Genomic DNA, 15,041 nt, shown 5'->3' on the forward strand with positions numbered 1-15,041 from the left:
TAAGATGCCGAAAATGTTGCTCTTTTTCTTCCATCTTCAATATTAAAATGGCTACACAAAAATTCACCAATTTTGATGTCTTTTTCTAAATGCACACTGATATGACAGCTGTCACATAGAATCTAACAAAATTGTTTCAAATGAGGTTAAAGACAACTAAGCGCTACTAGAGCCATCTTACGGAAAAAACTGAACGAATCTTTTGGTCCACCCAGTACCACAGACTTGATAGCTTAAAAAAGAGAAATGTATCTTCTCACAGTTCTAGAGGCTAGAAGTCCAAGATCAAGCTGTTGGCAGGTTTCTCCTGAGGCCACTCTTCCCAGCTTGCAGATGGTCACCTTCTCCTGTGTGGCCATTTCTCTGTGTATGAGCCTCCCTGGTGTCCTTACCTCTTCTTATAAGGACACCAGTCATATTGGATTAGAGCTCCACCCTTAGGACCTCATTTCACCTTCATTACCTCTTTAAAGGCCTTATCTCCAATACAGTCACCTTGGGGGTCAGCCCCTCAACATATGAATTTTGGGGTTGTGGGGTGGGGGGAAGCACAGGAATCACATTGTACAAAAAATACTCTCCTTATCTTTAAACTCTAAAATGACTCCATGAAGGCGACACTCGCGGACGACCCTTGACAGAGGATGCAACCGATTCAGGTCACAGCCAATCTCACATCCACTCTGGGGCTTACATTCACTGAGTAAAATGGCCAGTAGTAGAAGCATCTGTATGATTTTAATTAATTTTTAAATTAAAATTTAAAAGAAATATTTTTTAGCCAAGCACATGTAGTCACATGTGGTTATTATTGGTCAACAATGATAACTAAAACACCAGCCATTGGTAAGTTTGCACTAACAGTACTTCTACCCAGAATTTTCCACCTGCTTCATGTATGTACTTTCCGCAGGTACTCTGCATGGGCCAGATCATCTGTGCTGTGGTTGCAGAGACAGATGTACAGGCAAAGCACGCAAAAAGATAAAGGTAACCTGTGAAGAACTGGAGCCCATAATCTTCACCATTGAGGTAAGCAGACTGCCTGATCTCTCCGGTAAGCTTGTAGAATCAAAAGTTCCTTTGCAAACTTCTTAATGCGAGACTAATTCAGGGCTCTACTTTTTTTTTTGTCACTGGCTTGCTCTGGAAAAATCAGCTTGCTCTGGAAGATATTACTTAAATGAATTAAAATTAGCTTTGGCTCCAAGAAACAGGAAAAAAATAGAAGTTTCTTTCTCTCTCACATTCAGAAAATCTAGAAATGGCCAGTCCCGGGCTTATATGTGTTTCTAAGTGTCAAGGGTCTGGCCTTCTTGTATATAGTTGCTCCGTCCTGCGTGGTTTCCATTCTCCAGATCACGCTTTGGGCCACAATGGCTACTGAACTCTGGCTATTGAGTCCACATTTCAGTCAGCAGAGAGAATGAGGTGATGACGAAGAGCATATCCCCTCCCCTTAAGGACACTTCCAGAAGCTGCACATAACCTTCCTACCTCTCCTTGGGTAGAACCTGGTCACATGCCACACCAACATACCTAGAAAGGGGATCTGGGAAATGTAGACTGTATTCTAGGTGGCCAGGTATTCACTAGAAATTGGGGATTCTATTACTTGAAAATAGTGAGAATGGATATTGGGAAAAATAATCTTTTCAAGGTAGAGCCCAAAAGCAGTGGGACTTTCATGATGAAATTCCACAGAAATTTCCACTCTCATTTCTGGGTCTAGATGATGGAATGAAAATGCTACTTCCAGCAAAAATAATGAATTTAGATTAGAAAAGTGAGATGTGGACAGGGGTTTGCATGTTCTAATTCAATGAAAGTTGAGAAAAGCTTATTTCTTTTTTTGCTTGTGAAAGAAAATAAAATTTTTTCAAAGGCCCTAGTGAACCATTTGAACATTTTTAAAATGTGCCTAAAAGGTACAACTTACTCAATATTCAAAGTGTTAAAGAGGTCATGTTTCTTGTTCTTTCTAAACCAAATCAACTCTGTTCCAAATTCCCATTTCATCAAGTTTGCAAGAAGTCCAAGCCATTGTTCTTGGCTCACCCCGCTTCCTAGGGTTGTACTAGGATCCTAACAAGGGTTTTTTGAAATTTTAATTCCAATCCCATTTCCTCAAGGGGGAAATGGTACCCAAAGGACACACTCATGAAATATCTGGGGACTTGGAACGTTTAGAGATCTAGAGTTCCCTCCGATTAGGACTGTCCACCATCAGCAAAAAAATTCTTTTGCGAAAAAAGTAGGTCGGCCTTCCCTGGTGGCGCAGTGGTTAAGAATCCGCCTGCCAACGCAAGGGACACGGGTTTGATCCCTGGTCTGGGAAGATCCCACATGCCACGGAGCAACTAAGCCCATACGCCACAACTATTAAGCCTGCGCTCTAGAGCCCAAGAGCCACAACTGAAGCCTGCACACCTAGAGCCCATGCTCCGCAACAAGAGAAAAGCCACCGCAATGAGAAGCCCATGCACCGCAACGAAGAGTAGCCTCCGCTCGCTGCAACTAGAGAAAGCCCCTGTGCAGCAACGAAGACCCAACACAGCCAAAAAATAAATAAATAAAATAAAATAAATTTTTTAAAATCCTTTTATGAAGAATAGCAGGTAGGACTTCCATGGTGGCGCAGTGGTTAAGAATCCACGTGCCAATGCAGGGGACAAGGGTTTGATCCCTAGTCTGGGAAGATCCCACATGCGTGGAACAACTAAGCCCATGCGCCACAACTACTGAGCCTGCGCTCTAGAGCCCGTGAGCCACAACTACTGAGCCCGCACGCCACAACTACTGAAGCCTGTGCGCCTAGAGCCTCTGCTCCACAATAAGAGAAGCCACCACAATGAGAAGCCCACGTACCGCAACGAAGAGTAGGCCCCGCTCGCCACAACTAGAGAAAGCCCACATGCAGCAACAGAGACCCAACACAGCCAAAAATAAGTAAATAAAATAAAAAATAAATAAATTTAAAAAAAAGAAAAGTAGCTAAAAGAACAGTCATATATACCAATACTCATTAATCCATTCATTCATTAACGTGACTATATATATGAGAGGCAGTATAGGGTACTAGTTAAAAGCACAGGTTCTAAAACCAGGGCTTCCCTGCTGGCGCAGTGGTTGGGAGTCGGGGACGTGGGTTCGTGCCCCGGTCCGGGAGGATCCCACATGCTGCGAAGCGGCTGGGCCCGTGAGCCATGGCCGCTGAGCCTGTGCGTCTGGAGCCTGTGCTCCGCAACGGGAGAGTCCACAGCAGTGAGAGGCCAGCGTACCGCAAAATAATAATAATAATAATAAATAAAACCAAACTGCCAAGTTTGAATCCTGGCTACACCACTTCCTAACTGTGTGACCTTGGGCAAGTTTCTTAACCTGTCTGTGCCATGGTTTCCTCATTTGTAAAATGAAAATAATAATAATAATACCTACTTCATCGAGTTGTTGTAAGACTAAATGAGTTACTGTGTGCAAAGCACTTAGAACAGTGCCTGGCACATGTTGATAGTTAGTACTTGATAAATATAGCATATATTATAATAAGATTATACTACCCTAGGACACATTTATGGGACGGCAATAAACATACTTCCACATGTACTACGGTGACATATTGAGATCTTGGTTTAGCAAAAAATGAAAATTTCAACTATATTCTTCATTTTCTGCTGCTTTGAGAAATCCAGTATTCATTATTAGGCAAGATGCTTCTGAAAACTAAGCCCAGGCTTGAAAGCTGCTTCTATCACTTATTTGAAGCGTGACTTTGAGCAAGTTATTTTAACCTCCTTAAGCCCAGTTTCTTCATCTGGAAAATGAAGAGAATAATAGAATTCATGTGAGAATACATGTAAATACACTGTATATTGTACAGTGTTTGACACAAAACATGCACTCAATAAATATTAGCTGCTTTCATTATTCCCATTATCATCATTAGCAAGAAAGGCAATGGACATAAGGCCATTGGCAAGTGAGAATGCAGGAGTCAGGTGCCATTGTCAAGTGTGGAAAACACCTGGATCTAAAGGTTAAGCAAGGATCAGCTGTCCTAGGTCAATCCATAGAACCACAGGACAGGATGGCTTCCAGTCTTCATGTGTGAGTCAGTTCATGTAACTGTCCAAAAAACACCCCTAGAGCAAAGGGCTAGAAAGGCCCTTATGAAATATGCCAAATACAAAAAGAAATGAATGAACTGCATACTGTGTCTGTTGGGCTTTCTTGCCCAAGAGCTGTGTTAGGACTTTAGTCCTCCCCCATTAACATGGTCTCCATCCTATATGTGAGCTCCCTAAGTCTGACACGAGTATTTTTCTTCCAGAAGAGGGGAAAAAGGGAGGGCCCTGAGCCTCACTCTTACTGCATTTGGAGGTATCACTTGTTCCCTGGAGATCTACACTGAAAATGAGAAATGAGTAGTTATCATCCCGGACCATCATGGTGTCCCCAGATCTCAACTCTAAATGTTTCTCTAATCCTTGTTGGTTTTCTCTGCCATTTAGAAGTTATTTCCTCTGACATCTCATCTCTGCGGGGAGTCTGCTACTCTAGTATGTGCTCCCTTGCTTGCCTGACTCCTTTGTGTGTCTTAGCAGATGGCGATTTTCGGGAGTTTACTGGTTTTTGAGTAAGAACAAATTGCCATTGGAAGAAAACAGTCAGAAGAATTAGCTCTGGGCTTCCCTGGTGGCGCAGTGGTTGAGAATCCGCCTGCCGATGCAGAGGACACAGGTTCGTGCCCCGGTCCGGGAAGATCCCACATGCCGCGGAGCGGCTGGGCCCGTGAGCCATGGCCACTGAGCCTGCGCGTCCAGAGCCTGTGCTCCGCAGCGGGAGAGGCCACAACAGTGAGAGGCCCGCGTACCGCAAAAAAAAAAAAAAAAAAAGAATTAGCTCTTTTTCTTCCTGTCACTCAGGATGCCATAAAACACAACTCATTCCTGTGCCCTGAAAAAAAAACTTGAACAAGGAAACATTGAGGAGGCATTTGAAAAAGTCGATCAAATTGTTGAAGTGACTCAGGATGTTTCACAGAATCTTTGCGCAACGTTCTTCTGACGCAGACATTGAGAACATGTGATTTCCTCTCAGAAAGACCAGCTTCTAAAGTCTTGGCGTTTTGCCAAAGTTCTCTTTTCTCGCTTCCTTTCAAATTGACTTATGTGTTGCTTTGGGGGGTGGGGGGTAGAAAGCAATAGAATAAACAGAAGAAAAATTCCTAAGACTTTGATTAGTCAAGGACAGAGTGAAGAAGTGAAGCAGACACTTTCAACTTGTTATCCAGAACCTCAGTCTCTGAAACAGATGGCCTCAGTTGTCACAGGACAAACACCTGATCCATCAATGCCTTGGTCAGGACAAATCCAGCTGGCCAGTGCACGTCTCACCTGCTTTTGAATTCCCCAACCAGCATACAACTTCAGGCATTTCCCTGTGCTTACCCTTAACAGGAGAAATCCGTGTTGGAGGACAGGAACAGTTTTACATGGAAACACAGCGAGTGCTTGTTATTCCAAAGACAGAGGACAAAGAACTGGACATTTATGTGTCAACACAAGATCCAGCCCACGTGCAGGTGAGGTCCAGGATCACCCCCAGCTTCCTAATTGTGTCATGGCCTTCCACCTCCACAGTCTCACAGCTGGCCACCATTTTACCTGCAGAATCTTAGAATCCAAGTATTGGACATCAGCAGAGCAGCTAAGACCCCAGACCCTTTTCTGATATTATCTGGTCTTGTCAAGTAAATGAAAGAACTGCCACAGCCATTTTCAGCTTGAGGTGTACATTCATGGACTTCGTGCTTAAATGTGATTGTGACTGGATGACAACACTTGATTATTTCCGTACTTGATTTTTCCCTAAAATAATCACTACAGGTAACCTTTGGAGTAAACACATCACTTCATAGCACATTTTCATTTCCCCAGTCATAAAGTGCTCCAGGTTTTAGCTGCAAACATATCTTCTTTAGTAAATTGTCAGGTGTTCACTAGCTTTCACCTTGCTGGGACTTTAGGGATAGGTGTTTGTCTAAGATTCAGGTTCTGACAGGAATCCAGGACAGTTTCCCTTTAGGAAAGTACCATTTTTCTGCTGGAAAGTCTGCTGGAGACTAACAATGTTTATAGACTCAGTAGAGCTCTGAAAGACAGATTCAGACTATCTCAGTTGTTTCTTCCTTTGTTTTTTACTGACAGTAGATGTCGATGAATTTTGCTGTGCTGTTTCAGGAAGCAAAAACCTTCTTTACCATTTCAATCTTGTAAATCTTTCCCGTTATCTACCTTTTACAGAAAACAGTGTCCTCTACTTTAAACATCCCATCAACAGAATCACCTGTCATGTAAAACGAGTGGGTGGAGGTTTAGGCGGGAAGGTAGGAGGACCAGCCGTATCAGGGCTATTGCAGCTGTGGGCACTACCAGGTGAGTGCGCTTGGGGGCACGGGAGGGCGTAAAATGCACACAGCTGAGAGCAAATCAGTGGCCTGAGAGTCACTTGGGCTGCTGTCAGAACCACCTGAGTGTCCTTGGGCAACTCAGCCTCCTGTCCCTTTTTCTTTATAATTGTAGATAACACGTACCCTCCTAGAGTTATTGGAAAAGTCAAGTGCACATAGAACTTTGAATAGGCTAATTTGCTCTATAAAGGAAAAGTGGTATTATTTGTTGAACACCTCCAGAGCTGACGCGGCCCCGTCCCCGAGCTTCAGGGAAGGTGACCCACTTAGGGGTAGGGCAAGTCACCTGCCCAAGTGGAGTGTCAAGGGGGAAGGCTGCTCCCCAACTTTTCCTTCCTACCGTCAGCTGAAGACAGTGGGATGAGGAAAAAAAGGCTCCCACCCTCTCCCTCACTGCTCCTGAGAAGGGCTTGCTCTTCAATGTGTGCTCAATTGACACATGACAACCTCAAAGAGAGCTCCTGGGCTGACCTCAACCGGAAGTGTTGCTCTTTCACTGTTCATGCTGTTCATGGCGCTGGCTTTTCTATTTCTCATTCATTTTTTTTAACATCTTTATTGGAGTATAATTGCTTTACAATGGTTATTCCTCGTTCATTTTTTATGGCTGTTTTTTGTTTTGTTTTGTTACTATGTCAAAGCCCGAATCAGCCTGCAAATTTCAAAGGTCCTGCTTCCTTTGACAACTTCCATGTAGTTCAAGGGTCCCAAAGCACTCAGATATGTGTCTCGTTTTGCAATGACAGGTGGGGAAAAGGTGGGATCTGAAATCCATCCCCAGTGTTTTCCATAATGAAACTCTTTGTATTCACACCCAACAAGGAGTCAGCAAGGCATAATTAATTCATCGTATTCCCACCAAGCTTTGTGCATTTAAGACTTCTCAAACATGACTGCACATCAGAATCATCTGGGAGCATCTAAATCCTAGTACCTAGGCTTCTCCATGTTGACCCAGGCATCAGTCTATTTTAAAACTTCCCCAGGTATTCCACTGTGCAGCCAAGTGTGGGAACCAGTGCCTTAAGCTACAACACCTGCCATGCACTAAGTGGTCCCCAGAGCAGTGTTCCCAAACTGCTGATAATAAGAGTCTCCTGGGCTCATAGAAATTCTTGCCTCCCCATCCCAGACCCACTGAATCAGAATCACCAGGGGATGGATGTGGAAACTGCACATTTAACTGATACTCCAGGTGGTCCTCATCATTAAAGAGGACCATAAAACCCTGTGGTAGAGTCGTGGTTTTCCACATGTACCTGAAGACACCTGCATCAGAATCACTGAGGAAAATGCAGATTCTAGGGCTCCTCCCAACCTATCGAATCAGAGTCCTAGTGCTAAGGCTCAGGAATCTGCATTTCACCAGCACTCCAGATGATTCATCTGCACTTCGAAGTCTGGGAACCTCTGCCCTAGAGAAACAGAAAGCCTGGACGTCCTCACTACCCAAGGGCCCAACTTAGCTAACATAGTAGCATTCATAGCTGAAAATGAAGATTCTAATCCAGACTTCCTAGGCCGTGTGTTTGGCCTTGTTTTTCCAGTTGTGTTGTTAAGTTTGATCTACCTGTTCACACTCTTTGGCCTCTGTAACTAGTGGCGGGGATATGCAAAATGGTTGGATCGAGGTGAGGGTCAAATTTGAAGCCATGAGAACACAAGTTAACTGACATGTGACATTAATCTCCTTTGGCTAGTTCGTCAAACAATGACTTCTAGAACACAGAGATAATAGTAATTTAGCCATACATCAATTCATATCAGTGCCTAGCATATCATATGCACTCAGTGAATGTATATAAGTGACGGGTGGGTGGTTAAATAAATGGTTGGATATATAGGTGGAAGGGTGGATGGTGGATGGATGGGTAGAAAGGTGGATAGATGGATGGGTGGGTAAATAGTTAAATGAGGGGATGGATAAATAGGTGGGCGGATGGTAGATGGGTGGATGGATGGATGGATGGGTGGGTGGGATGGATGAAGAATCTAAGATTTGTTTCTTTAGAACTGGTCACTCCATTCGTCTTGTTCTTGATTGTGAAGATGATATGTTAATAACTGAGAGAAGACACCCATTATTTGGAAAATATAAAGTAAGTATTAAAGATGAAAATATTAAAGTGCCTCATTTTATTTGAATGGTTTATCCTTTTCTATTATTTTGATTTTGCCAAATTCTAAAAACAATCATCTTAGTACCTACAATATTAAAATGGGTGCTGTGTGTTTGAATACTCGTAATAACATTTTATGAGGAACTTTTAGTAAATTTGTTGTAAAATTATGAAGAAGCTAAATGATAAAAATAATTTCCAATAATTATTAAAAATACACTATTGAAGGAATGGGATTTATGTTAGTGGTTCCTCAAAGACAAAAAAAAAAAAAAAGAAAGAAACTACAGACATTGTGGTACCAAAACTTCTTGACTATAAAAATATTATTTTGCAGTAGAAACTGTTTGGAAACCATTTGACCTTTTTAACTGCAAAATTATTTTTTACAAGTGTTTCCACCAAATGGTTATGAAAGCACCACAAAAGCTTTTTGCAAACAGGAAAAAAGAATAAACTAACTAGTGAAATAACTTAAATTGTCTCAAACCACATTCATTGCATTTTTATGCAACTATAGCATAAACACTATTAAAAATAACTGCTGGGATCTGGTTGACAACAATACTACTTTTCAAATTTGTGATTCAGTGTTAGGACAGTTCTAATGTAATGTTTCTATATCAAACATGCTTCATCTGGGAATTGCTTATAGCATACACATAGCTAGATTTTCTGTGTGATTTTGTCATTTGGTAATTTTGACAAATGCTAGGCTGAAGTTTTCATGAAGAAAGGTTTGCTAAGCAAAATAGTACCATAAATGAGGGAGCAGAGAGATTCTTAAGCTGTTCGATATAAACCTTTCAAGAATTTTGGAATTGGAGGCTTCCGGGAAGATGGCGGAAGAGTAAGACGCGGGGATCACCTTCCTCCCCACAGATACACCAGAAATACATCTACACGTGGAACAACTCCTACAGAACACCTACTGAACGCTGGCAGAAGACCTCAGACCTCCCAAAAGGCAAGAAACCTCCCACTACGTGGGTAGGGCAAAACAAAAAAGAATAAACAGAGACAAAAGGTTAGGGACGGGACGTGCACCAGTGGGAGGGAGCTGTGAAGGAGGAAAGATTTCCACACACTAGGAAGCCCCTTCGCGGGTGGAGACGGCGGGTGGCGGAGTGGGGATGCTTCGGAGCCGCGGAGGAGAGCGCAGCAACAGGGGTGCGGAGGGCAAAGCGGAGAGATTCCCGCACAGAGGATCGGCACCGACAGGCACTCACCAACCTGAGAGGCTTGTCTGCTCACCCGCCAGGGCGGGCGGGGCTGGGAGCTGAGGCTTGGGCTTCGGTCGGAGCGCCGGGAGAGGACTGGGGTTGGCGGCGTGAACACAGCCTGCAGGGGGTAGTGCGCCACGGCTAGCCGGGAGGGAGTCCGGGGAAAAGTCTGGACCTGCCGAAGAGACAAGAGACTTTTTCTTCCCTTTGTTTCCTGGTGCGCGAGGAGAGGGGATTAAGAGCGCTGCTTAAAGGAGCTCCAGAGACGGGCGCGAGCCGCGGCTAAAAGCACGGACCCCGCCGCCACCAAGAAGCCTGTGTGTGAGCACAGGTTACTATCCACACCTACCTTCTGGGGAGCCTGTGCAGCCCGCCACTGCCAGGGGCCCGGGATCCAGGGACAACCCCCCCGGGAGAACGCACGGCGCGCCTCAGGCTGGTGCAACGTCATGACGGCCTCTGCCGCTGCAGGCTCGCCCCCCCTCCGTGCCCCTCCCTCCCCCGCGGCCTGAGTGAGCCAGAGCCTCCAATCAGCTGCTCCTTTAACTCCGCCCTGTCTGAGCGAAGAACACACGCCCTCTGGCAACCTACACGCAGAGGCGGGGCCAAATCCAAAACTGAGCCCCTAGGAGCTGTGAGAGTAAAGAAGAGAAAGGGAAATCTCTCCCAGCAGCCTCAGAAGCAGCGGATTAAAGCTCCACAATCAACTTGATGTACCCTGCATCTGTGGAATACCTGGATAGACAAGGAATCATCCCAAATTGAGGAGGTGGACTTTGCGAGCAAGATTTATGATTTTTTCCCCTTTTCCTCTTTTTGTGAGTGTGTATGTGTATGCTTCTGTGTGAGATTTTGTCTGTATAGCTTCGCTTCCACCATTTGTCCTAGGGTTCTATCCATCCGTTTTTTTTTTCTTAATAATTATTTTAATAACTTTATTTTATTTTATCTTATTTTATTTTACTTTTTCTTTTTCTCCTTCCTTCCCTCCTTCCTTCCTTCCTCCCTCCCTCCCTCCCTCCCTCCTTTCTTTCTTTCTTTCTTTCCTTCTACTAATTCTTTCTTTCTACTTTTTCTCCCTTTTATTCTGAGCCGTGTGGATGAAAGGCTCTTGGTGCTACAGCCAGGAGTCAGTGCTGTGCCTCTGAGGTGGGAGAGCCAACTTCACAACACTGGTCCACAAGAGACCTCCCAGCTCCACATAATATCAAATGGCGAAAATCTCCCAGAGATCTCCATCTCAACACCAGCAGCCAGCTTCACTCAACGACCAGGAAGCAACAGTGCTGGACACCCTATGCCAAACAACTAGCAAGACAGGAACACAACCCCACCTATTAACAGAGAGGCTTCCTAAAATCATAGTAAGGCCACAGACACCCCAAAACACACCACCAGACGTGGACCTGCCCACCAGAAAGACAAGATCCAGCCTCATCCACCAGAACACAGGCACTAGTCCCCTCCACCAGGAAGCCTACACAACCCACTGAACCAACCTTAGCCACTGGGGACAGACACCAAAAACAACGGGAACTACAAACCTGCAGCCTGCAAAAAGGACACCCCAAGCACAGTAAGATAAGCAAAATGAGAAGACAGAAAAACACACAGCAGTTGAAAGAGCAAGATAAAAACCCACCAGACCTAACAAATGAAGAGGAAATAGGCAGTCTACCTGAAAAAGAATTCAGAATAATGATAGTAAAGATGATCCAAAATCTTGGAAATAGAATAGACAAAATGCAAGAAACATTTAACAAGGACCTAGAAGAACTAAAGATGAAACAAGCAACGATGAACAACACAATAAATGAAATTAAAAATACTCTAGATGGGATCAATAGCACAATAACTGAGGCAGAAGAACGGATAAGTGACCTGGAAGATAAAATAGTCGAAATAACTACTGCAGAGCAGAATAAAGAAAAAAGAAGGAAAAGACTGAGGACAGTCTCAGAGACCTCTGGGACAACATTAAACGCACCAACATTCGAATTATAGGGGTTCCAGAAGAAGAAGAGAAAAAAAAAGGGACTGAGAAAATATTTGAAGAGATTATAGTTGAAAACTTCCCTAATATGGGAAAGGAAATAGTTAATCAAGTCCAGGAAGCACAGAGAATCCCATACAGGATAAATCCAAGGAGAAATACGCCAGACACATATTAATCAAACTGTCAAAAATTAAATACAAAGAAAACATATTAAAAGCAGCAAGGGAAAAACAACAAATAACACACAAGGGAATCCCCATAAGATTAACCGCTGATCTTTCAGCAGAAACTCTGCAAGCCAGAAGGAACTGGCAGGACATATTTAAAGTGATGAAGGAGAAAAACCTGCAACCAAGATTACTCTACCCAGCAAGGATCTCATTCAGATTCAATAGAGAAATTAAAACCTTTACAGACAAGCAAAAGCTGAGAGAGTTCAGCACCACCAAACCAGCTTTACAACAAATTCTAAAGGGACTTCTCTAGGCAAGAAACACAAGAGAAGGAAAAGACCTACAAAAACAAACCCAAAACAATTAAGAAAATGGGAATAGGAACATACATATCGATAATTACCTTAAATGTAAATGGAATAAATGCTCGCACCAAAAGACACAGATAGGCTGAATGGATACAAAAACAAGACCCATATATATGCTGTCTACAAGAGACCCACTTCAGACCTAGAGACTGAAAGTAAGGGGATCGAAAAAGATATTCCATGCAAATGGAAACCAAAAGAAAACTGGAGTAGCAATACTCATATCAGACAAAATAGACTTTAAAATAAAGACTATTAGAAGAGACAAAGAAGGACACTACATAATGATCAAGGGATCGATCCAAGAAGAAGATATAACAATTGTTAATATTTATGCACCCAACATAGGAGCACCTCAATACATAAGGCAAATACTAACAGCCATAAAAGGGGAAATCGACAGTAACACATTCATAGTAGGGGACTTTAACACCCCACTTTCACCAATGGACAGATCATCCAAAATGAAAATAAATAAGGAAACACAAGTTTTCAATGATACATTAAACAAGATGGACTTAATTGATATTTATAGGACATTCCATCCAAAAACAACAGAATACACATTTTTCTCAAGTGCTCGTGGAACATTCTCCAGGATAGATCATATCTTGGGTCACAAATCAAGCCTTGGTAAATTTAAGAAAATTGAAATTGTATCAAGTATCTTTTCCGACCACAACGCTATGAGACTAGATATCAATTACAGGAAAAGATCTGTAAAAACTATAAACACATGGAGGCTAAACAATACACTACTTAGTAACGAAGTGATCACTGAAGATATCAAAGAGGAAGTGAAAAAATACCTAGAAACAAATGACAATGGAGACACGACGACCCAAAACCTATGGGATGCAGCAAGAGCAGTTCTAAGAGGAAGTTTATAGCAATACAATCCTACCTTAAGAAACAAGAAACATCTCAAATAAACAACCTAACCTTGCACCTAAAGCAATTAGAGAAAGAAGAACAAAAAAACCCCGAAGTTAGCAGAAGGAAAGAAATCATAAAAATCAGATCAGAAATAAATGAAAAAGAAATGAAGGAAACAATAGCAAAGATCAATAAAACTAAAACCTGGTTCTTAGAGAAGATAAACAAAATTGATAAACCATTAGCCAGACTCATCAAGAAAAAAAGGGAGAAGACTCAAATCAATAGAAATGAAAAAGGAGAAGTAACAACTGACACTACCGAAATACAAAAGATCATGAGAGATTACTATAAGCAACTCTATGCCAATAAAATGGACAACCTAGAAGAAATGGACAAATTCTTAGAAATGCACAACCTGCCAAGACTGAATCAGGAAGAAATAGAAAATATGAACAGACCAATCACAAGCACTGAAATTGAAACTGTAATTAAAAATCTTCCAACAGGTCTTCCCTGGTGGCGCAGTGGTTGAGAGTCCGCCTGCAGATGCAGGGGACACGGGTTCGTGCCCCGGTCTGGGAGGATCCCACGTGCCACGGAGTGGCTGGGCCCGTGGGCCCTGGCTGCTGAGCCTGCGCATCCGGAGCCTGTGCTCCGCAACGGGAGAGGCCACAGTGGTGGGAGGCCTGCGTACTGCAAAAAATATATATATATATATCTTCCAACAAACAAAAGCCCAGGACCAGATGGCTTCACAGGCGAATTCTATCAAACATTTAGAGAAGAGCTAACACCTATCCTTCTCAAACTCTTCCAAAATATAACAGACGGAGGAACACTCCCAACTCATTCTACGAGGCCACCATCACCTTGATACCAAAACCGGACAAGGATGTCACAAAGAAAGAAAACTACAGGCCAATATCACTGATGAACACAGATGCAAAAATCCTCAACAAAATACTAGCAAACAGAATCCAACAGCACATTAAAAGGATCATACACCATGATCAAGTGGGGTTCATTCCAGGAATGCAGAGATTCTTCAATATACACAAATCAATCAACGTGATACACCATATTAACAAATTGAAGGAGAAAAATCATATGATCATCTCAATAGATGCAGAGAAAAGCTTTCGACAAAATTCAACACCCATTTATGATAAAAACCCTGCAGAAAGTAGGCATAGAGGAACTTTCCTCAACATAATAAAGGCCATATATGACAAACCCACAGCCAACATCATCCTCAATGGTGAAAAACTGAAAGCATTTCCACTAAGATCAGGAACAAGACAAGGTTGCCCACTCTCACCACTCTTATTCAATATAGTTTTGGAAGTTTTAGCCACAGCAATCAGAGAAGAAAAGGAAATAAAAGGAATCCAAATCGGAAAAGAAGAATTAAAGCTGTCACTGTTTGCAGATGATATGATACTATACATAGAGAATCCTAAAGATGCTACCAGAAAACTACTAGAGCTAACCAATGAATTTGGTAAAGTAGCAGGACACAAAATTAATGCACAGAAATCTCTGGCATTCCTATACACTAATGATGAAAAATCTAAAAGAGAAATTAAGGAAACACTCCCATTGCAACAAAAAGAATAAAATACCTAGGAATAAACCTACCTAAGGAGACAAAAGACCTGTATGCAGAAAATTATAAGACACTGATGAAAGAAATTAAAGACGATACAAATAGATGGAGAGATATACCATGTTCTTGGATTGGAAGAATCAACATTGTGAAAATGACTCTACTACCCAAAGCAATCTACAGATTCAATGCAATCCCTATCAA

The 15,041-nt window shown here is 42.6% G+C and overlaps 1 protein-coding gene across 1 annotated transcript in view; it reads left to right on the forward strand.

Annotated features, from left to right (window-relative positions):
* The window catches only part of LOC309963293 (aldehyde oxidase 2-like), a gene marked incomplete at both ends in the record, with an annotated part of 100,802 nt that overhangs the window by 37,289 nt on the left and 48,472 nt on the right, over positions 1 to 15,041 (forward strand). The window contains 9 exon segments of the mRNA XM_082841587.1: positions 914 to 974; positions 977 to 1,032; positions 4,926 to 4,961; positions 4,963 to 5,022; positions 5,459 to 5,584; positions 6,306 to 6,327; positions 6,330 to 6,410; positions 6,413 to 6,437; positions 8,484 to 8,571. Of these exon segments, the coding sequence (XP_082697713.1) occupies positions 914 to 974; positions 977 to 1,032; positions 4,926 to 4,961; positions 4,963 to 5,022; positions 5,459 to 5,584; positions 6,306 to 6,327; positions 6,330 to 6,410; positions 6,413 to 6,437; positions 8,484 to 8,571 (555 nt within the window).

The sequence above is a fragment of the Leucopleurus acutus genome (assembly GCF_964270905.1).
Source record: "Leucopleurus acutus genome assembly, chromosome: 6".
NCBI classification, from domain to species: Eukaryota; Metazoa; Chordata; class Mammalia; order Artiodactyla; family Delphinidae; genus Leucopleurus; species Leucopleurus acutus.